The 22,962-nt window shown below is 54.3% G+C and overlaps 1 protein-coding gene across 1 annotated transcript; it reads right to left on the bottom strand.

Moving 5' to 3' along the window:
• Nucleotides 1-2,679: 2,679 nt before the first annotated feature.
• Nucleotides 2,680-17,759, bottom strand: Ccdc88b (coiled-coil domain containing 88B). The gene is made up of 27 exons (XM_041662189.1): nucleotides 17,700-17,759; nucleotides 17,301-17,440; nucleotides 17,042-17,156; nucleotides 16,895-16,964; nucleotides 16,750-16,811; nucleotides 16,578-16,661; nucleotides 15,865-16,008; nucleotides 15,572-15,720; nucleotides 15,365-15,446; nucleotides 15,090-15,248; nucleotides 14,416-14,562; nucleotides 14,136-14,244; nucleotides 13,848-13,984; nucleotides 12,584-13,747; nucleotides 8,788-8,915; nucleotides 8,599-8,716; nucleotides 8,245-8,340; nucleotides 8,029-8,169; nucleotides 7,325-7,581; nucleotides 6,878-7,021; nucleotides 6,525-6,711; nucleotides 6,277-6,422; nucleotides 5,982-6,080; nucleotides 5,621-5,787; nucleotides 4,933-5,139; nucleotides 4,709-4,777; nucleotides 2,680-3,140 (listed from the first exon to the last, which is right to left on the bottom strand). The coding sequence occupies exons 1-27, from the start codon at nucleotides 17,757-17,759 to the stop codon at nucleotides 3,085-3,087; spliced, it is 4,437 nt and encodes a 1,478-aa protein (XP_041518123.1). The 3' UTR covers nucleotides 2,680-3,084.
• Between the last annotated feature and the right edge of the window lie 5,203 nt (nucleotides 17,760-22,962).

The raw sequence follows: 22,962 nt of genomic DNA, 5'->3' as shown, positions 1-22,962 counted from the left end.
CACCTTTCCCAGGGCGCCCCACCCTCCCTGGGCAGCCTCAGGTGCCCTGACTCACATCCTGCCACCCAGCCTAATTGTCCCTGTACTAGTTTGCTGAGATAAAACACTCTGACCAAAAGCAACTTGGGGAAGGGAGAGTTATTTGGTTTACAGGTTATAGTCCATACTCGGAACTCAAGGCTGGAACCTGGAGACGGGAACAGAAGCAGAGACCATGGAGGAACACTGTTCACTGGCTTGCATCCCTTCCCCTGATCAGCTAGCTTTATTATACAACCAAGCCCACCTATCAAGGGATGTACACCCGCAGAGAACTGGGCCCTCCTACATCACTTAGCAACCAATAAAATGCCTCTGAAGACACGCCCATAGGCCCATCTGATGGAGGCAATTCCTCGGCTATGAATTCCTTCCCTCTTCCTAGGTGTCAAGTTTGACAAGTGAACTATGATATTCCAGCCCTTGTCAACTGTGGCACCCAAGCACATCCCCATTTAAGCATAACCTTTCCTTTCTTGTTTGTTCCCAAGATCTCATGTTAATATCACAATATGAAAAACAGTCCAACCGGACAATGGCGCATGCCTTTAATCCCAGCACTCAAGAGGCTGAAGCAGGCAGATCTCTGTGTTCCAGGTCAGCCTGGTCTACAGAGCAGGATGGAGAGACCCTGTCTCAAAAAACCCAAACCAAACAAACAAAAAATTATAGTGCCTTGATAGTCAAAGTTATCTTTTTAAAAAAAAAAAATCCAGTCTCTTAAATGTGGGCTACTGTAAAATCCAAAATAGTTACATACTTTCTTATTTCAAAAGGGAAGAACCAGCCAGATGGTGGTGGCGCACACCTTTAATCCCAGCACTGGGGAGGCAGAGGTAGATGGATCTCTGTGAATTCAAGGCCAACCTGGTCTACAAGAGAGCTAATTCCAAGACAGGCTCCAAAGCTACAGAGAAACTCTGTCTTGAAAATCAAATATCAAGCAAAGTCCAACTTCCAGTACTGATATCAAAGCCTGCATCTTAGGGTTCAGTATTTGTGGTCTGCCGTCCGCAGCACACACTGCTTGTCCTGCTGGCTGAAGTCATTCCTTTATACAGCTGCTGCCGTCCTTGGCACACACCTCACACTCATGTCTCCTATAATCTGAGGTTCCCACTGTGACTGAGACTGCACCTTCACCCATGGCCTCCTGACCTCTCTTCAGGGACCCTGACCCTGCCACATGGTACCAGACCTCAGCTGTTCCCCATGACACTTTCGTGCCTTCAAAACCAATACCAAGTGGAAGACACACGGTTTGCCAAGTTCTTCTGAGAGCTTGAGATGTAGCCTTGGCCCCTACTAGGCCACGGCTTCTGTGCGGCGACCCTGAGAAACACTTCCCAGAAGACTTTGTCTCTGATTTTTCAGCCCTAGCTAACAAACATCCATTGCCCCAGTAGAGCAAAGGTTTCACTTCCACTGTCTGCGTTGCTCTCAACGGTCTTCCGAATCCCCACAACACGTCTCTAAGCTTTTCCTGCTCAAAGTTCCAAAATCCTCTGCCTTCGTCCCACAAGGCAGCCCAAAGCATAAAAGCCAGATGGCCAGATCCATCACAGCCGTACCCCACGTTCCAGGTACCAACTTTTATAGTAGTTTGCCTCTCTGTTCTATGACAAAAAAAAACCTTGGGGAAGAGAATGTTTATCTGGCTTACGGGTTTCCGTCCTCCTGTAATGGAAGCCAGGGCAGGAACGCAGAGGTAGGAACGGAGCAGTGGAGGAACACTGCTTGTTGGCTTGCTCCCTTTGACTTGCTCGGCTAGCTCTTATTTTAAGGGTTTTTTTTTATTATGTTTAATTACATGTCATGTGTATGTCTACGTGTGGGTATGTGCACGTGAGAAGGCCAGAAGCATTCATTCCCTAGAGCTGGGGTAATAGACAGCTGTGAGCTGCCCAGTGTGCTAGTAGGAACCAAACTTGTGTCTTCCAGAAGACCAGCACGTGCTCTTAACCATTGAGCCATGTCTCTGGCCCCTCTGCTAGCTTTTTTGTATAGCCCAGGCTCACCTGCCTAGGAATGTGTCACGGGTGCACTGGACCCTCCTACATCAGCAAGCAATCAAGAAAATGCCTTCATAGACATGCCCATAAACCAATCTAATGGCGGCAATTCCTCAGTTGAGTTTCCTCTTCGCAGGTGTCAAGTGGACAACTGGAGCTAGCTGTGACAGCTTCTCTTCCCAGTCATCATGCTTGGGACTCAGGTCAGAGACATAGCATGACCTCTTAGAAAGCACCGCTTGTGAGACTGTGAGCTCCCTGAGGCAGAGGCTCAACCCCAAAGGAGTGGGGGAAAAGATGAGGAGGTTGGAAGACATAGAGAGAGAAGAGGTACCCTGAGACATGGGGTCAGGGTCAACCAAGGTCACCATGTCCCACTTCCTAGATCCCAGGTCCCTTTCATTGTTGAGTGCCAACCCAGATCCTGCCCACCTACCCACCTGGACAGCACATTCAGGTTTTGGCAAGTCCAAGTGGCCACACTATAATTCCTTTCGCTAACTGGTCCAGGCATGGCTCCCTGGCTACAGAAGCCCACTGATAGGAATCCCCAGCACCTCCAGGCTCCCAGAGGCAGCCAGCAGACACAGAGCCCAGATTCAAGGGATTATAGCTTTATTTTCCTCTCCCGCATGTCCCCAGCAAGGCTTAGATATCAGCCCAGCTTGTCCCCAGGGAATGGGCCTTGACGTCCCATCTAGACCGGGCACAGGGCTCTCTTGCCCACTCTTGCCAGCCTCCTTCAGCTGGGGCATCCCCTAGAGATCGTCTCCTAAATGATGGCTGTGTGGCAGAGCAAGAGCCGCGGACATGAGCGACCTGGTGGGACCAGTCATAGTCCCTGCCTACAGACTTGTCCCAGTTCCTTTGCAGGGCCCCAGTACAGGTTGTGGGGGGCCTGGGAGTCCAGGCCTCTCTATTCAAGGACTCTTCTCGAGGTCCCTGGGTACCACGGCACTTAGGTTGCCTGGGAGACCCACCGATGGTGCAATGAGGAGGAGGCTGCTCTCCTAAGCCTCCTGTCACCTCAGCGTCACTGGCTGAGGGAAGGGGTAAGGGGATGTTTCTCCGGTTTCTGCTCCTGGAGGGCTAGAGAGAAAAGCTGGGCTCAGGCTTCCTCTCCAGGAAGACACCCAGCAGTCAAGGAGGCCCAGGGGACCCTGGGCCATCTGCCCACCGGCTATCCCTCTACCCTGTGCTCCTTTCTGCCTCCAGGCTGTCCCTAAACTTCAGCTCCTCTCTGAAGCCTGTCCCCAGCCAGCTCCCTCCTTCAAATCCCAGCCTGTACACACACACATACACACACACACACACACACACACACACACTTACTTCTTCCCCAGTGCTATAGTACTGCTAACATGCTGGGGCTGAGCCCACACTGTTATATGCCTACATGTAAAAAGCTTTAAAAACTTCATATGAAAAAAATAATGGGTGTGGTGACACACAACCTTTATCCCAGAACTGGGAAAGTTGAGGCAGAAGGATTGCCACACATTTGTGGCCAGCCTGGGCTACACAGTGAGTTCTGGACCATTTTGGGCTATATAACAAGACTGTGTCAAAAGAACAAAGAAAATAGTAAGGCATAGGCAGGCGCAGAGTAGGTAGAGGCAGGAGAATGAGTCGAATGCTAACCTAGAAAAGAAAGGCAAGTCTTGAGCTGCACATGGTGGATAACCCTGTATCATGCCTGTAACCCTAGCACTCATGGGGCAAAGACAGGCAGATCATCTGAGCCTGGCTTCAAACTACGGTCTATATAGTAAGACTAGCCAGGCTGCATAGTGAAACTCTGTCTCAAAAAGTAAAATAATTTTTTTCTTTCATTCTAATAGCAAACAAGTAAAATAATTTTAAAAAGAAAATCTCATTTGTAATTTTTTGCAATGAGTACACATTGAAAATGTTAATTGTCTAGGCAGACGGAGTTAAATGAGTCATGCCATTAAAAGCCTTGTACCTGTCTCTCTGTTTTCTGCTAAAAAGGAAGAAAAAATACACACGTAGCTCACAACAATGTATTTCTTTTTTTCCCCCATTTAAGACAGGATCTTGTCATAGAGTCTAGGCTGGGCTTGACCTTTCAATCCTTCTACTTCAGCCTCCCAGCTCCTGAGATGACCAGCATGTGCCGCGCATGCCCTGTTCACACTGTATCGCTATCAGTGCAGGCTGCTGTAGACAGTGGGTATGCCCTGTTCACACTGTATCACTATCAGCTCAGGCTGCTGTAGACAGTGCTTATGCCCTGTTCACACTGTATCACTATCAGCTCAGGCTGCTGTAGACAGTGCTTATGCCCTGTTCACACTGTATCGCTATCAGTGCAGGCTGCTGTAGACAGTGGTTATGCCCTGTTCACACTGTATCGCTATCAGTGCAGGCTGCTGTAGACAGTGGTTATGCCCTGTTCACACTGTATTGCTATCAGCTCAGGCTGGTGTAGACAGTGGTTATGCCCTGTTCACACTGTATTGCTATCAGCTCAGGCTGCTGTAGGGTATTTTCAAGCAGTATTTACTGTCTGTCTCCCTACACCAAAATGCTCTCTGCCATATCCCCAGGAGTGCACCATCTGGTGTTTGGTAAGGAATCCTTCCCCATCAGAAGAGAGAATTGGTGATAAGACTTGCCAGGGACCCCCAACTCACCCTCTCGACTGGCATCTGTTTCATGTTCCGGGAGGGTCTTAATGGAGCCATCCCATTCCACACCAGATCCTGGGAATCAAAAGGTAGCCACTGGGCCATGGTGCCAGGCAGTGGTGGGTGAGGCACACAGGGCACAGTGACTAACAGGAATGAATCTCCTCCCCAAAGGGGCAGGGTCCACTGGAGGATGATGGGGGCTCATATTCAGGGACTCTATATCTCACCTTTGCTATGGGCACTGGGTGCTCCCAGGGGGCCTGGCCTGCGCTGTCGGAATCGCTGCCTTGGGGTGTCCCCTGGACTGAATGACTCAGAGCTTCGCCCGACAGGGAACCGAGAGCTGAGTCTCCGCCGCTGCCCACCTGCCAGGGTCTCATCTCCCAAGCAGAGAGAACTCTGGGCACGGCGCATGGGTGCCGGTGACAAGGACCCTGTGAGAGGCATATGTGGAGGGGTTGGGTGTCATCAACATACAGGGAGAGGCCAGTCAAACAGAGAACCAGTGGGTGAAGCTACACAGGGCAGAAAGAGGAGCAGAATGTAGGAGAGAAAGGAGCTGGCAGAAAAGCCTGGCCAATGTGTTGCTGGCTCACAGCTCACTGTGTGGCCACGGGCAAAGCACCTCCCACTATCTGGTCCTCAGGTTCCTTTTGTACTATCAAGAATATGACCCTTCCCTAATGTGCCCTGCCGCTATGAGGTCTTAGGCTTGGTGTGGGTTGTGTAGAAATGAGGAGGAGGCAGACAGGAGACTCCACAGGCCCAGAGACAGAGCAGCCAACATCATCAAGGCAGTGGAGGCAGGTAGCAGGAAAAGTCTCGGAGGCAAATGTGCAGGCCAGATAGTAAGGAGATGCCAAGGATGGGAGACATGGGATAGGGGCATCCTGGTCACCAGGCCCTCAAACCCACCTGTCCCATCTGCCTCCCTGCCCTCAGGGAGCTCCGTCTCCAGGGGGCCCCCCAGGCTCTCCGTGCTGCCAGCCCCATCGGCCCCCAGGCGTGGCCCCCCATGGAGGGCCCCCTCCCGCCGGGGCCGAATCAGCCGCTTCACCTTGTCTGCCAGCCAGCTGCCCTTCCTGGGGGCAAGAGGGCATAAGAAGGGATAAGGGAACAGGAGAAGGAGGGAAAGGAGAGTTGTGTCAGGGGATGAAAAGGGCCAGGAAAACCCTCACTAAGACCTGCATCCCAGTCTGGCTTTTAGGGAACTGGGGGTCAGAGGTAGGACGGGGCAAAGGTTAGCAGGATCCCATTCCAGAAGGTGGGGCCTCACTTGGTGCGGGGCAGGGGCCCGGGTTCCAGGACGCGGTACTGGTCCATGATCTTCTCCACCAGCTTCTGCTTCTCCCGGCGTAAAGCATTAAGCTGGTCCCTGGTAGAAAGAGGAGAGGATGGGTTCACAGAAATCCTGGCAAAGCCCTGGCAGAAACAGGTGTAACCCAGGGCAACCACTTTGCAGGTAAAACTCCCCTATGCCTGGGTTCTTTTCCTAGGACCTGGGCAGGATGGGGGTGGGGGTGGGGGGGTTACTCCCTGAAGGACCAGGGGGCGTGGCCCGCCGTGCTCACAGGTATTCTCGCTGCTCTCGATGTAGATGGTCGCGACTCTCCAGACTGCGCTCCAGCAGCTCTCGGTTCTCCCGGCTCAGGGCCTGTACCTCAGCTAGCAGCTGCCTGTTCTCTTCCTCCTGGGCGCTGCGAAGCTGGGTCAGCAGCTGCGGGCAGCAGCAAGGCCAGGATGAATACCTGGCTTGAGACTGTCCCTGCTTGGCTTGCCTGCCTTGGCCTCCCTGGGCGGCCCTAACACTGCGTCACACCTCGCACTGTGTTGTCAGCCGACAGGCGCTCAGGTCCAGCTGCTGGTTGGACTCACGCAGCTGCTGGCTCTGCATCTCCAGCTGTGCCCGCTCCAGTTCCAGCCTTGCCAGGCGGCCCCGCAGTTCCCCACGTTCACCCTGGAGCTCCCCTCGCTCGCGAGACACCTCAGCCAGTAGCTTCTGAGCTCTTTGGAAGCAAAGACTACTGCTCTCCAAGAGACAGGAGGGCCACACCCACGGAGAGGAGGCGAAGCAGAACACACAGTGGGCAGTGACTAACCCACCCCAACCCACGTCGCCTGCGGGACTGCTAATATGGGGAACGGGAGGCAGGCCTGAACCAGAGCTGGTACCTGTCGTGCTCATTCTGAAGTCTCCGCAGCTCCTCCTCCAGGCCCCGCTGCCTTTGCCCATCCTGCATCAGGCGCTCACGCTCTGCCAGTAAGGCCACCTCTTGTGCTTCCACACTGGCCCTCTGGGCCTGCAACTGCTCATGCCTATATGGACAAGGCCAAAAGGGCTGCAGGGGACTTCAGCCTTGGCAAGTAGGCACTGCATTGTGGCGGTCAGGAAATCTGACACTTCCTAAGCATAAGCACTACACCCCAGCAAAGCCCCCAAAAGCAAACCGCATGCCAGGTGCTACCGTTCCTAGCCTCAAAGTCGGGGAGCCCACACCCCAAACAGATCAGCAATAGGTTAGATATGCAAAGTATGGAATTACCCACTGGGTCAGACCTAATGAGGGAGACAGGCAAGTGGCCATGCCAGGGAGAGAAGTGGCACTTGGGGAGTCTCACCGGCCCTGCAGCTCCCGGTGGGCCAGCTCCAGCGCGCGCATATTGGCCTTGAGATCTCGGTGCCGTCCCAGCAGTCCCTCCAGCTCAGTCTCTTGTCTCCGCTGCAGCTGGGCCAGGGCCTCATGGTCTCGAAGCAGAGCCTGCTGCTGCCCACGAGTCTCCTCCTGGGCCCGTCTTGCTGCCCGCACCTCCTCTTCTAGCACCCCCAACTTCCTGTGCAACTCCTGGCCCTGCATCTCCATCATAGACTTTTCAGCCTAGGGTGAAGCAAATGGGCAGAACCAGGGCAGTAGGCACCCTGCCCAGAAGGAATAAGGGGCGTGACCTGAGACCAGAGGGCAGAGGACAGGTCAAGCTACGGAGGAAGCAGAGGGATAGCTGAAGAACAGGAAGAGGTTAAAGGTAGTAGAGAGGCATCATGGTGGCATGGAAAAGCTGGGCCATACAAGAGGCCGGACTCAGGGATGGGACCAATGGGTAGAGAGTAGGGAAGGCAGCGAAGGCTAGCGGCTAGGATGGCAGAGAAGGCTGAGAGGGTGATGTGACAGGGAATGGAGATGGGGACAGATGGGGAAGGCAGACTGGGACGGCTGAGGTCAGAGGACAAGTTCTGTGGAAACAGGTTGGGCAGCTGACTAGAGTACGGGAAAGGGCCCAAAACGACACAAATGGGGAGGGGACGATGGACCCAGGCTGCCACCCACCTGCAGGCGGCTGCTGTGTTCCTGTGCCCGCTGGCTCTGTAGCAGGAGCTCCTGTGCCCGGCCCTGCAGGCTCCCTAGCTGCCCCTCCAGGTGCTGCAGTTGCCCCTGCAGAGCCGCCTTCTCGGCCGCCAGTGTGGCATTCTGCCAGAAAAGGGTATCAGTGGCTAAGTGGCCAGTCCTCCCATCCCCTGGGCAGTCTCTGCTCTATCAACTCACACTTCGCTCCACCTCGATGAGCCGGCCACTCTGGGTCTCCACAGTCCGAGGCTCAGCTCTCACCTCTGTCGCCAGCCCCACAGGGTACTGTCGCAGCTGCAGGGACAAGGTCCAGAGACACAGGTAACAGGTGCCTCACACTCACAGGGGAGTATTGGAGCCCAAGAAAAAGCAGAGCAGTCACCCCAAGAAGAGGCTTCATCCACTTAAGGAATGGAGGAAACAGCCCCACCAGCATATGAGGTGAGCAGCTAGCCACTAATTCAAAGCTAAGACCTGAGTCCTGGCGGCCCTGGTTGTCCACTCCCAGGTTGGGGCAAGGCGCTGGCACCTCAGTTCCCAGGACAACCTTACCTGAATCAGCTCCTCCTCCAGCTTCAGGGATCGGGCCTTGAGCTCCATCAATGCCTCCTCCTTACTGGTGGCTGCTGCCTGCAGCTCAGCTTCCAGCCGCTGCTCCAGGCCCTGGTACCTACCAGAAAAAACCTTGAACACCCAGTCCTTACTTCCCTGTCCCTCCCTGTCCCCAACCACTGTGCCCACCTCTGGTGCTGGCTCTCCTGCTCTCGAAGGAACTCCTGGCGCTCCAAGGCTGCCTGTTCCAGCTCTCGCTGCAGATGCTCCAGCCGGGCCCCCAGCTCCTGGCCCCGTACCATGGCCTTCTCTAGCTCCTGAGGGCAGGCAGGGCAGGTGTAGATGAAAATGGGGAACATACCTGTCCCCCAGAGACAGAGGAGAGCTAGAGACAGGACTGAGAAGGGGTTTTCCTGCTCTGCCTTGCTCTGTTACCCTGGCAAATGTCTTTAATCCTTTGGATCTCTGTGTTCCCATCTGGTGGGCATAGTGGTTCACATCTGTAACACCAGCTCTCAGGAAGCTGAGGCAGGAAGATGACAGCAAAGCTAAGGCCAGCCTGGGCTACATAATGAGGTCTGGGCTAAAAGACCTGCAAGTGGGGTGCGGTGGCCTTGCAGGATGGATATGAAAGGCGTGGCCCCTAACTCTGGCAGGGTGTGGACGCAGCCCCTGAGATGCACAGTATGTAGGTGGCTTCACCTCTTTAAGCCCATAGTTTCTCATGAACTCAGGAGGCTGAGGAGCCCCGCGAGCTGCCACGCCAGCCATGTGCAGGGGCTCAATGGAGACAGGCCAGCAGAACCCCCTCCACCACAGAGGGCTGGCTACTGAGAGCAGTCAGAACAGGAACTCGGGGTCTCGGGCGTAACCACAGTGCAGGGCCACAGAGGTCGGGTCAGGGCTATGGCATTTGGCAGTTGGGCCACAACATTCCAAGGGAGGGGAGGGAGGCCAAACCATTCTAACTCCTGGGGACCCTAGAAGATGAAGCTAAACAAAGGTGAGTGTAAAAACCCCTGGCCACACCCGGCCTCTGAAACCAAGACTGCTATTGAGCCATCGTCCTAGCTAACAACTCTACGTCCTCACTGGGCATTGCAGTTCCCAACAGATGTGGGCATGGCCTCGGGGTGAAAATCCACAATTCAGGCGGGTGGTGGCGGCACACTCCTGTAACCAGCATTTGAGAGGCAGAGGCAGGCGGATCTCTGAGTTCAAAGCCAGATTGGCCTACAGAATGAGTTCCAGGACAGCCAGCACTACACAGAGAAACCCTGTGTCAGGGGAGGGGAAGAAAGGAGGAGGAGAAAATTACAATTCCCATAAGGCCTTGCTGCCTGGCTGGCAACTAGGGCCCTGGCACTGCTAGAGATAAGAGAATTGTAGTGCAGATGAAGTGGAGATCAGTGGAGACCAAGGGCCCTGCCCACTCCCTTTTCTGGCTATAGTCCCACCAACCCTAGCTGTCCTGGAACTAGCTCTTGTAGACCAGGCTGGCCTCAAACTCACAGAGATCCACCTGCCTCTGCCTCCCGAGTGCTGGAATTAAAGGTGCGCACTACCCCATCTAGCCCCCTCTTTAGCCTCAGCGGCTCTGCTATACAGCTCAGGCTGGCCTCTAACTCTCAATCCTCCTGCCTCTGCCTCCCAAGGGCAGGACTGCAGGCATGCACCACCACAGGAGGGGCAGGCAGCTTTGTTTCCACTTTAGAGATGAGGAACATGACACTCCGAAGTAACCTGCTCCAAGCTGACGATGGCGGGGGGGGGGGGGGGGACGGGGAGGCGGGCACAGCTGAGACACCATGCAGTTCTTTACTGACAGGTCTCCGGGCCCCATCCTGCAGTATGTCCTGCAGTATGTCTCCCAGAGAGACGCTCTCTCTTCATTGGCTCATGCGCATCAGTTCTCACTCCCCCATGTATCACCCCCATAGCTACCCTGGGCAGTGCCCACCTTGTGTCAACCAGCCCCCCAATCCCGCTCCCCATCCTCACCCCTGGGAGGGACCGATGCAAGGTATTCTTCGTCTGAGCCTCAGTGTCTTGCCTGTGCCCTGGGATGGGACTGGAAACTGCTCACACTGGGGCACCCAGTTCCCAGCCCACAGCTCCTCCACCCTTGCCATTGCCTCCTGCTGCCCTTGGCTTCGCATCCCAATGGGGACTGACCATTTTGGTCTCCAGCCTCCAGAGGTACCATTCACTCACAAAAAGCCCCGGCCTCTCCCTCAGCACAGAAGGAAGCTTCCACCACGCCCAACAAGACCCCAGCTTAAGTCCTCCTCAGCCTTACCTCTCCTGACATCTCTAACTCACACTGGGATCTGCTCCTCCCTGCCTCCTCCAGGAAGCCTTCCCTGTTGTGTCCAGCATGGACCCATGATTCCCTGCACTGTCCTGTCTCCCCCCACATGGTCACTGCTGAGCACACGGCCTGATACAGAACTTTGGCTGACCTTACAAAGTGTGTGAATGGATAAATGAATGAAAATCTTCCTAGACATTCTCTCCCCTCCATCACTGGCCCTGTGCTCCTGTCTGCCTTACCTGCCATGGCTACCACTGCCACTGCCTCTTGAGAGGCTCAGGTTCCCATCTACCAAGGTGACCCCCCTCAAACTCAACCCCTGAGGCTTCCCATGCCACTGCTGTAATATTTTCTGGGTCCCCCAGCATCCAATGCCTTCAAGTCTTCCTTCCCTCCTCATCAAAGCTCTTAATCTTGGTGACCTTCCCTGGAGGCCCCTCCCACCCAGACAGGCATTCCACACCCTCCCGGGTACTCTGCTGGCGCTTCATCTCTAGTAATTGTTTTTGTTTTCTCTCTGAACTGAGTCTCATATAGCCCAGGCTAGCCTCCAATTCATCATATAGTCAAGGATGTCTGTCTGTGCTGTCAGCCTAACACCAGTCACTCATCTGAGATCAGGAGCCTCAGCTGAGAAAATGCCTCTGTCAGATTGTCTGTAGGAAGTCTGTGAGGCATTTTCTTGGTTAATGATTAATGTGGGAGAACCCAGCCCACTGTGACTGGTGCCGTCCCTGGACAGATTGTCCTGAGTTATAGAAAAAGTGAGTAAGCAGCCGGGCGGTGGTGGCACACGCCTTTAATCCCAGTATTCAGGAGGCAGAGACAGGCGGATCTCTGTGAGTGCGAGGCCAGCCTGGTCTACAGAGTGAGTTCCAGGACAGGCTCCAAAGCTACAGAGAAACCCTGTCTCAAAAACCAAAAAAAAAAAAAAAAAAAAAAATGAGAAGTTAAGAAGAGAAGCCAATAATAAACAGGGCCCTTTCACAGCCTCAGCTTCATTCAGTTCCTACCTCCAGGTTCTGGCTTTGAGTTCTTGCCCTGACTTCCTTCATGATAAACAAAATAAAACCTTTCCTACCCAACTTGCTTTTTTTTTTTTTTGGTCATGGTACTTAACACAGCAACAGAAAAGCAAACTAGAACAATGACCTTGAACTTCTAATCCTGCCTCCACATCCTGAGTGCTGAGACAACATGCGTGTGTCACCGTGCCTAGTTCACGTGGACCTGAGGGCCACCATGTCTTGTTTACATGGACCTGAAGCTTCATGCATGCCAGGCAAGCTCTCTACAAAATGGACCCCGTATGTAGCTCTTGAGGAACCACTGTTCGGTCACTTACAGCAGGCCTTGGCCAGGTATAAGCCAGGAGCTTGCCACAATTATCCGGGTCTGCCAGACTATGAGGGCTGCAAGGCACAACATCTTTGTTTTATACGGGGGGGGGGGGGGGGCAGGGCAAAAGGGCAGAGGCTATCACAACTGAGTGCAGGATAGACCACAGACTGGCAGTGTGAGTCCCTCCTGTAGCCTACCCCATCAAGGACTGACCATCAGCTGCATCCTGCAGCATCAATAGTGGCCAGGGCTTCCTACCTTCCATCCCATCTCAGTGCCGTGAAGGAACCCACAATGTACATCCCTGACCCACTGCCGTACCCAACATACCTCCCTGAGGGCTTGTTTCTCCAGATGCTCCCTCTCGGCCTCCTCCAGGTGACCACGGACCTGGCTCTCCAGAGTCTGCACCTGCTGCTCAGCAGCCTCAGCTTGAGCCCGCAGCCTGGGCCCCTCACGTTCCCACTGCCTTCGCTCACGGCCTGCTGCTGCTAGTGCCTCTGCCAGTGCCTCCCGCTCTCGTGATGCAGCTTCCAGCTCCAGGCTAGCTGTGTCCAGGGCTTCACGCAGACGGGCCTGCTCCCGAGCCTGGGTCTCTGCCTCCTGGTGCGCCTCGGCCTCTGCTCTGCGTGCTTGGGCCAGCTCCTCAGAGAGGCAGATAGCCTCTGCACTTCGGGCCTCCAGTCTTTGGGCCTGGGCTTGTAGTTTAGCCTCAAGGTCCACAACCTCCCTTCTTAATTGTGCCACCTCCTCTCTGAGGGCCTGCTCTTCTGGGACAGCACTGGCCAGGGTCTCTCCTAGGACTGACTCCTCCCTGGACCAGGCATCGGGAGCCTCTTCTGATGTCTGCAGCGGTTTCTGAGGGACTAGTGTGCTGACCATCCCCTTGGGCTTCTGTTCTTGCCCTCCTGTCTCTGTCTGATGCTTGGACAGTTCTAGCCCCTCCTGATCCAGCGGCTCCTGATCCTTTAGTGGCTCTGGGAGTTTGAACTCTGAAGATCTGGGCCTGCACTGAGGGCTCTCCTGTTTTGGGACCTGGGCCTCAGGCACCAATTCCCCTTGGAGAGCCTCCCTGCTTCCAGTCTCTCCTAGAAACTCCTGCACCTCAGTTCTCATCTCTGGACCCAGTGGTGGGGCCAAGACAGTGGGGCTCTGGAGTGAGACTCTGTGGCTGGTCTTCTCCGGAGACCCATGTGTCTCCACAGTAGGGTCTGATTCTTGAGAAGTTAGGACTGAGGTCTGGGGATCCCGAGAAATCATCTTGAAAGAAGTCTCCATCGCCCCCAGGTGTGAATCAGGAGCCTGGGGACACTCAGGTGACCTTGTGATGTCAGAGTCTGATGCTGAGGAAGCCGGGTCCAAGGAGTCAGAGCCCTCATCTCCCCGCTGGCAAGCCCAGTTTTTGAGGCTGTGATCTGGGGTCAGGGGAATTGGGGAAGCCCCATTGAGCACAGCTAACACGGAGTCCTTGCTCTGCTCCTCCAGCAGAGGGTGCTGAGGACATATGAGAGAGAGAGAGCCAGTGTAAGGGAGCATTTGGATAGGGGTCGTCAGGGTGGTAACCGGCAAGGATAAGGACGCTGGAGGGACCTACCTGACTGCCAAGCTGCTCCTGGAGCATCTGCAGCAGGCCTCGAAGCTCCCGATTCTCCCGCTCCACTGTCCTCAGCCGCCCAGCCTCCGCTTCCCGCACCTCATCTTGCAGTGAGGGTGCTGTTCCTGGTAGGGGAGCTGGGGGTGTGGTCAAGTCAGGACTCTACCCACCCTCCCTGACTCCCCATCAACGCCTCTCAGAGACCTAGTAAGGCCATGAAAACAAGTCCTCCCCACTCGTAGTCTGCCTCCACCCCAGACCTCACCCCTACCCCTAGACCCCACTCACCCTCCCCAGGGGAACTCGGGAGTGGCTCCTGGCCCCTCTGAAGTTCCAGCTCCAGCTCCACATTTTCCTCCACCAGCTGCTCCAGCTGATGCCGCAGAGAGTCCAGCTCCTGGGGTGTGGAGGAATGGGGTCAGGGCAGCCTTCTTCATCTGGCCCAGGCCAAATGTTCAAGTCTGGGTGTCCCAACAAGCTACAGTAACCACTTCGAGAAAAGCTGAGCATCACTGGGGTCATGGGAGAACAGGGACAACGGGCAGAGAGTCAGGTCAACCTAGCTCACCGCATGGGCCTCGCCCAGCCTCGTGCGCAGCAGCAGGTTCTCCCGCTGGGTCTCATGCAGCCTGGCCGAGCGCTCTCGGGCCACCTCCAGTTGTTCCTCCAGCATTGCCTTGGAGGCCTCCAGGGCCCCAGAAAGCACCCGCTCCTCCTGGTGGGAAAGCAGGGAGGATTCGTGGTGAACCGCAATCCCTATGCTCTTCAGCACCTGCAGTTCTCGATTCCTTCTCCATGGACGGCCTCAGACCCTGCCTCCTTTTCCTACGTCTTCCCTCCATCTGCAGCTCTCTCCAGGGTCTCCCCAGGTAGCCTTCCCAAGCTCCTGACCCACCCTCCCGTACCCCCTCCAGAACCTCCTTCCAAGGCCACATCCCTGCAGACCACCCTAATCAGCACCCCTTCTTGTTAGGGTCTCACTGCAGACTCCTCAGCTCTCCCCAGGCCCCATCCTTCAAAACATGCCCTTCCATAGTCTCCTCCTCTTCCCCCTTCCATACGCCCATCCTAAAGGGTTTGTCTCAGACTCCAACTGCCTTATACTCACCCATTTCTCCCTGCTAGCAAGGTCTCCCCAACAAAAGTTGGACCCACTCCTCCCTTGGCCAGTCTCCCCCGGCACGCCCCGCCTCCAGACCACGCCCCCAGCGTGCTCCGCCCACAGCCCCGACCCCACCTCACCTCCAGCTGGCCCTTGAAGACTTCGGCAGCCTGCAGCCTCTCACGACAACGCCGCAGCTCCTCCTGCAGGCGTGGCAGGCGGCCAACCCGCTCGCGCAGTGCCTCTGCCTCCTCGCGGTAGAGCTCGGCGCGTTTGGCTTGTCCGGACAGTGCCTGGGCCTGGGCCAAATGGTATGGAACTAGGATCAGCCAGCCAAGGGACAGAGGTGAGGGACTGCTGGGAGAAATGGGACCGCGATGGGGAGGGGACAGTGGTGGGGGACGTTGGAGCGCACCTCCTGGCGGAGCCTTCGAATTTCAGCCTCCAAGCCCTGCACCTCTGCTTGGGAGTCCAGCAGCAGCTCCGCCTTCTCCTCCCTGAAGGGATGCAGTGATGGAGAGTGTCTGCCAGCCGCAGACCCGCACCTGGGCCCTATCGCGCCCCCAAGACTGGAGGCCCATCCGGGTCCCATTGACCCCTTCCCCAGCCTACAGACACTCACACCTCCTGCCGCAGTCGTCTCAGCTGGGCCTTGGCGTTGGTCAGCTGCAGAGCCAGATGGTGCGAGGGACCCTCAGCAGAAGCATTAGCAGGAGCTTCTGGCAACAGCAAGCGGGCTGGCTCCCGCTCCAGAAGCAGTTCAGCCAACCGCTGGAGGGAAGGCAAAGGTCAAGAGGCGCCTTCCAAAACCTCTGCACGTAAGCCTTCCAATCCCGACAGAATCACTCGCGTTTATGACTGGCTCCGAACCCCATCCCCCTGCTCAGCTCCACGTGACTGTTGCCTGTCCCCTACCTGTGCCTCCAGATCACGCTCTCGCACCAGCCTGGACATCGTCCCCATCAGGTTCCGTAACTGCATCTCCAGCTCCACAGCCATCAGCTCTCCAGACTCTGGTCCAGCCAGAGCCAGTACCACACCAGCACCAGGCTGGGTCACCTGAGGGCATGGAGAACAATACATCAGAAGGAGAAGGGTGGTGAGGGTCACTTCATTGGTCGTGATAGTCCCACATGCCACCCACCACAGTACTGACAGACCAAGGAGTCAGACAGACTCCCTGGTAGGCAGACAGACTGGGAGAGGAGGCATGACTAGGTAATAAAGGTGGTGGCAAATTTCCAAACTAGCCATCTTCTTCCTCAACCTCCTGATCTGAGACAAAAGCCTGGCAGTTTTTGCCTCCTACCAGCAGGCTCCTGCTGATGTTCTGACTCACAGGGCCTGATCAGGGCAGGCTGCACAACAGTTTCTGACCAGTTAGCTATCCCATGGGTCTTCAAATGACCAGCCCTAAAGTAGGGGAGCAGGACTCCTCAGAGGCTGTAAAGTCCCGGGCTTTTCTCTGTGTGTCCTGCGGCGTGTGTTCGCTCACCCCAATAAACGCCTTTTTCTCTGCTGCCACCTGGTGCCCTTCAGATCTTTCCTACCTGTAATTCTTTAACTAGCAGAAAAAACGAACCCAACCAAGACCCCTAGACTGTATCACTTCTAGACTGTATCAGTACCTCTTGGATTACAGCGGCCAGCTCGCTCTGGACATCAAGACTAAGGCCCCGGATATGACGGATGAAGAGCTCCCGGTGTTCACACTGCGGTAGACAGGAGGACCAAAGCTGGTACACAGAGGGCTCCCTCCTTCTGTCCAAACTCCATTCTGTTCCCCCTTCCCCTCCTCACCTGCACTGAGGCCCCCAACAACAGCCGAAGGATGCCTTCCAGCTCGTCCACTGCCTCTTCTGCTGGGCACAAGCCACAAGGGGTTAAGGAGGGGCACGGGGCAGGGACAGAGGGCAGAAGGCAACACCACCTGAGGAGACAGCACCTGAAAGGGGGTCAAACCCCAATGTCTGGAGGTCTGGGGGCGGTGACAGGATCAGCAGCTGCAGTTCCTCCTAGAACAGGCCAACAATAAGAAAGCCACCTTCACGAGGGCTTGCCAGGTCCTTGTCGAGTCTCCCCAGTGCCTTACCTGATAGAAATCTCTCAGTCGTCCCCACAGATGATGGAGGTTCCACATCCGACAGGCCGCAGGACCATCATGGCCCCTGATCATCCGAAGACCTCCTCCTCGGGAACTAGGAGCACTGTGGCCACCCCGGGAACATGGGTGAGAGGTTGGTTTGAGGACCCACCCACCCCCAGACCTTACCCTCCACCCCCAGGCTCCTCCCACCATTTGCAGTCACCTCCCCTCAGACCTGCCTCCCCCACCCCCCCGTGTCACTTACATGATGCCCAGCACCCGAAGGAGTAAGGCCCCATCACTCAGCTGCTGGAATCTCTTCTCTATACAAAGAGGCCCCTTATCCTCCTCCTCTGTCCCCGCTGATTCCTCTGCCTCCCCCACCAGCCCAGCCAGTCCCAGCGCCTGTTGGGCCAAACAGGAGAGGTTAGATGAAGAGGTGGAAACTCCCAGCAACCAGTAAATCCGTCCTGAGCCCCTGATCTGCCCCAGCACAGGATCCTCCTCCTCACCGCTGCCCCCAGTGCCTCTGGTCCCAGATCCTAGATTCTCCCCGCCTCACTCTCCTCCGCCCACTAGACTCTACACATCCCAGCCACCGCCCCCGGCCCTCAGCCTGTGCTGACACTCACTTCCTCGCCCAGCCCTCCCACCTGATCCTCACCCAGGTGGCCAGACTCCCACTCAGGAAGTCTTTGAGTCTAGGCCCCTTGGCCCCCTCCATGTTGGGGGTCAGGGTGTAGTCCCTGTCACGCTGTGGCAGCTACACCTGCTCTGAGAGGAAGAGGAAGTCCCCGGCTGGGGGATCCCAGGGGCCCAGCCACAGACCCTGTACAGCTTCCTTCTTCCGGGGTTCTGCCGGGCTACGTGTCCTGCCTCAGCAGCACACACACACAGACACACATGCACACACACAGACAAACACAGACACAGGCACACAGACAGACAGACAGACACACACACACACACACACACACACACACACAGAATTTTCCTGGGTCTCAGATAAGACTAGATGAGTGGAGGCCTATGGGGTTCCAGACTCCGTGGCAATGATAGGGAGTCCTTTCCTCTCTAGGCGAGAGAGGGTGACCTCAGCCTGGCACTCTGTGGTCACTAAAGAGGCTCTGGCTTTGTCATGGAGTCTGAGTGTAGTACCACATCTCCTTCTTCCCTTGAGCCTCATGGCAGTTCATCTCAAACCCTGACGCCTGCTGAAGGTGCTACCTGTCCCAGCCAGCGAGAGTGGACACTGACCCAACTATGCTTAGCATACACTACACTGAGAAATGGCTGTGGCCAGGAACCTCAGTTGCCAGCCTCAGTTCCCCAAATGTTTTTGTTTGGGGGGGGTTGTTTTGTTTTGTTTTTTGAGACAAGATTTCTCTGTAGCTTTGGAGCCTGGAACTGGCTCTTGTAGACCAGGTTGGCCTCGAACTCACAGAGATCCACCTGCCTCTGCCTCCCGAGTGGCCGGGACACCACCACCGACTATCCTACCTGTAAACTCCTTGAAGGAAAGCAACATAACACAGAGATGTGGCTCGCTCAGTCAAGTGCCTGCTCATCATGCACAAGGCCCCGCCTTCAATCCCTAGCATCTTATAAACCAGATGTGGTGATACACCCCTGTAATTCCAGCACGTGGGAGGGGGAGGCAGGAGAATCAGGAAGTCAAGAGCATCCTGGACTACCTACAGGGAATTCTAGACCAGCTAAACCGACTTAGTGAGAGACTGTCTCCCCAAATAATGATGCTGGGCTTGGGGGCACACCTTTAATCCCATCCCTTGGGAGGCAGAGGCAGGTGGATCTCTGTGAGTTCAAAGCCTACACAGTGAGGGCTGGAGAGATGGCTCAGAGGTTAAGAGCACTGGCTGCTCTCCCAGAGGTCCTGAGTTCAATTCCCAGCAACCACATGGTGGTTCACAGCCATTTGTAATGAGATCTGGTGTCCTCTTCTGGCGGGCAGGGATACATGCAGACAGGACACTAGTATACATCACTAGTAAATAAATCTTTTTTTTTAAAAAAAAAAAAAAAGCCTACACAGTGAGTTCCAGGACCATCAGGGCTATTTAAAGAGACCCTGCCTCAAAAATAAATTAAAAATTATGGTGATAATAGTCACACGAAATATGACATTGTAGCCCTACTAAGTGCTTTCCCAGGACAATGGGGAAGCCCTTCCTGAGGAGGAAGAGATTCGTGCTGAGTTCACAGCCTACTGAGAGGGAAGATGTTCAAGGAATCAATGCACGATTGCTCGGAGGCAACCGGATGCAGAGATCAGGAACTATTCACGTCTTGTTCACCACGAGCGGCATTTCTGAAGTCAGGTGGCAAGGTGCTGTTGCCCTTCAGCTGGCTTCAGTCCTGCCCGAGCTGTCATTGCAGGCACAAGCCCACACTTCCAGGCTCAGCAGCAGCGGTTTCTGGAGAGGAGGTGTGAGCCACTTAGAAGAGGACTCTGAGGCCCTGCAAATGGTGGGAGTGCCCTCAGGAGGGACCTGATGATCTGAGTTACTCCCGAATCCCAGCAGAGAAGTCTGGTTCCCAAGCACCCCCCTCCCCCCCCCCCCGGGCTGGTGCGACCTGTTTGAAGTGCAGCTCTGTGGAGTATTCTGCACGTCCCCGAGTGGGAAGCAGCCAGGAAATACAGACATAAGGACTCACAACAGAAGGGGTCACAGGCCTCGCCATGGGAACTCTGCCACTGTGCTCACCCATTCGTCTCGAAGCTGTCATCCTGTATGCGTGTGCATCGGAATTTTATGTGATGTGAGCCTGCATCTAATCAGGAAGCTGGTCTCCTGGGAAATACAGAAACATCCTAGTAAGGAAGAGCCTGGGGCATGGTTAACTTTCTCCTTAGTGGCATTTTTTTTTTTTTTTTTGGTTTTTCAAGACAGGGTTTCTCTGTGGCTTTGGAGCCTGTCCTGGAACTAGCTCTGTAGACCAGGCTGGTCTCGAACTCACAGAGATCCACCTGCCTCTGCCTCCCAAGTGCTGGGATTAAAGGCGTGCGCCACCATCACCCGGCTAGTGGCATTTTTTTAAATATTTATTTATTATATATACAATATTCTGTTTGTGTGTATGCCTGAAGGCCAGAGAGGGCACCAGACCTCATTACAGATGGTTGTGAGCCACCATGTGGTTGCTGGGAACTGAACTCAGGACCTTTGGAAGAGCAGGCAATGTTCTTAACCTCTGAGCCATCTCTCTAGCCCCCAGCAGCATTTTTTTTTACACTTGATGACATCTTAGAGTTGATATATGAGGTAATAGTACCAGCAATGGAGCTGTGGTGGTGCAGGCCTGGAATCCCAGCACTCAGGAGATGGCATGTTAGCCTCTTCATCTAAGGGCAGGGGAGATGGCTCAGGAAGCCTGGAAGTTCAATTGCCAGGACCTACACAGTGGGAAAGAACCAGCTCCTGCAAGCTGTCCTGATCTCCACACTCATGGTGGCATGTGGGCCCCACAAATGTGACCCAAAATTAAAGCAGTATATACAAATAATGTGAATTATAGCAAACACAGGCTTCACATAGCTGGACATGGACTGGATTCTAGCATAAATTCTAATTGGTCCTAATAATAAAAACTCGGAGTCAGCTATCAGGGGGTGAAAGCTGAAGGATCAGAGAAGCAAAGCGGCAGCCACTAGAGTTCTTTTTTTTGGGGGGGGGGGGTTTGGTGAGTTCTTATCTCTACCAAAGCTCAGACCAAAGCGGCGATTCTGTCCTCAGACTGCATCCTCAGACTGACTGCCTAGACTGCAACCTCGGACTGACAGATGCTCAGACTACTGCCTCAAACTGCACTGAGCTCCTGTCTCCTCTCGCCTATATTCCTCTCTCCGCCCAGCCATATCACTCCTGTCTTCACCTAGCTAACTGGGATTAAAGGCGTGGGATCCCAAGGCTAGGATTACCTTTGTGTGAGCTCTGTTTCTTTTAAACAGGACCAATTTCCTGTAGCCCAGAGTGGCCTTGAATTAACAGATTCACCTGCCTCTGCTTCTCAAATCCTGGGATTAAAAGTGTGTGCTACCACTCTCTGGCCTCTGGTGGTTTAGCTCTGTTCTCTGATCTTCAGACAAGCTTTATTTGTTAAAACACAAACAAAATATCACTACAGGACTCCTCTGTGAAATAAAAACTATGGAATATTTCTCATTTTGCAGAGGGGGAAAAAAACCCAAGGCACAGAGGCTTAAGAAACCTGACTAAAGTCATACAGCTATTAAATTGGTAACGGACCAACTGGAATAGGGCAGCAAGGCCAGAGGATAAGGAACTAGGGACATCAAGGCAAGGCAAGCTGGGGTGACAGGCAGTGGGAAGTCACGCAAGACTAGGAGAGGAGAGAGGCTTGTCCTTGAAATGCATTCACAAGGGGGCTCAGACAAGAAGTTGTTGAATGACCCAACTGTGCCTTGGGCCTTCCTACACTTTTCAGGGGTTGTCGACTTGAATCTTGTCCCCTCTTGCCTCCTCCAACACTTTCAGTCCAAGGATTCCTGGAGGTACTGCCACACTGGCCGAGAAGGTCCTTCACAGTCGCCAGAACCGTGACTGCTGCTCACCTCCGCTAAGGCAGAGGGAAGGCCCTGTGTTACTCAACTCTGAGTCACACCCTTCCTGCACCCTGAGGCAAGGACCGTGTCCGATGGCTCTTACTTCCTTCATTTAGATAAAACTGTCTGCACCTCTGTCTGTCCTCAGACTGCTTAGTCAGGTAAGGCAGGATGGGCAGTGAGGTCCACAATCCGTCAGCACTGGTGTCCTGTAATTCCCAGGATTAAATATAGAGTAGAATTCATGTCGGGAGGCTGGCTTGAGTCTTCCTTTAAACATTTTCATGTGCATATGCATGATTTTGCTGACCAGTTTCATGTCTATTTGACACCAATTAGAGTTATTTTGGAAGAGGGACCCTCAACTCAGACAATGTCCCCACTAAGCTGGCCTATAGGTAAGCCTCTGGTACATTTTCTCTATTGATGATTGATGTGGGAAGGCCCAGTGTGGGCAGTGCCTCTTCTGGGCCTGTGTGCTCTAAGTAGCCGGCTGAACAAGCAAGCTGCATTTCTTTATGGCCCCTGTTTCAGGTCCTGCCTCCAAGTCCCTTCCTTGGAATCCTACCCTGACTGCCCTGGATAGTGAGCTATAAATGGTAAGATGAAATAAACCCTTTTCTCCCCAGGTTTGCTTTTGGCAGTGGCTTTTTATCACAGCCATAGACCCATGCATGAGACAATAAATGTTTAAAAAGCAGGGCTTAGCCGGGCGGTGGTGGCGCACGCCTTTAATCCCAGCACTCGGGAGGCAGAGGCAGGCGGATCTCTGTGAGTTCGAGACCAGCCTGGTCTACAAGAGCTAGTTCCAGGACAGGCTCCAAAACCACAGAGAAGGGCTGGAGAGATGGCTCAGAGGTTAAGAGCATTGCCTGCTCTTCCAGAGGACCTGAGTTCAGTTCCCAGCAACCACATGGTGGCTCGCAACCATCTGTTGTGGGGTCTGGTGCCCTCTTCTGGCCTGTGGTCATACACACAGACAGAATGTTGTATACATAATAAATAAATAAATAAATATTAAAAAAAAAACCACAGAGAAACCCTGTCTCGAAAAACCACAAAAAAAAAAAAAAAAAAAAAAAAAGTGGCACCTGACTGGAACTGGAACTTAGAAAGCTGAGGCAGGGCTAGGAAGTTGTAGCCAATCTTGTAGCAAGCTTTTTTGCTGGACTCTTTTTGGGACCGCCAGCCCCCACATAATGACATGGAGACTTCTTATTAACTATGAAAGCTTGGCCTTATACGAGCTCTTATACCTTAACCTGCTTTTATTAATCTACCTTTTGCCACATGTCTTCTTACCTCTCTTTCATTCTGTATGTCTCACTTCCTCCATGTCTCA

This window comes from Microtus oregoni, unplaced genomic scaffold, assembly GCF_018167655.1.
Source record: "Microtus oregoni isolate MIOR12 unplaced genomic scaffold, Mior012 000012F_ref0000307, whole genome shotgun sequence".
Lineage (NCBI taxonomy): Eukaryota > Metazoa > Chordata > Mammalia > Rodentia > Cricetidae > Microtus > Microtus oregoni.
This window is presented reverse-complemented; position numbering and strand designations above follow the sequence as displayed.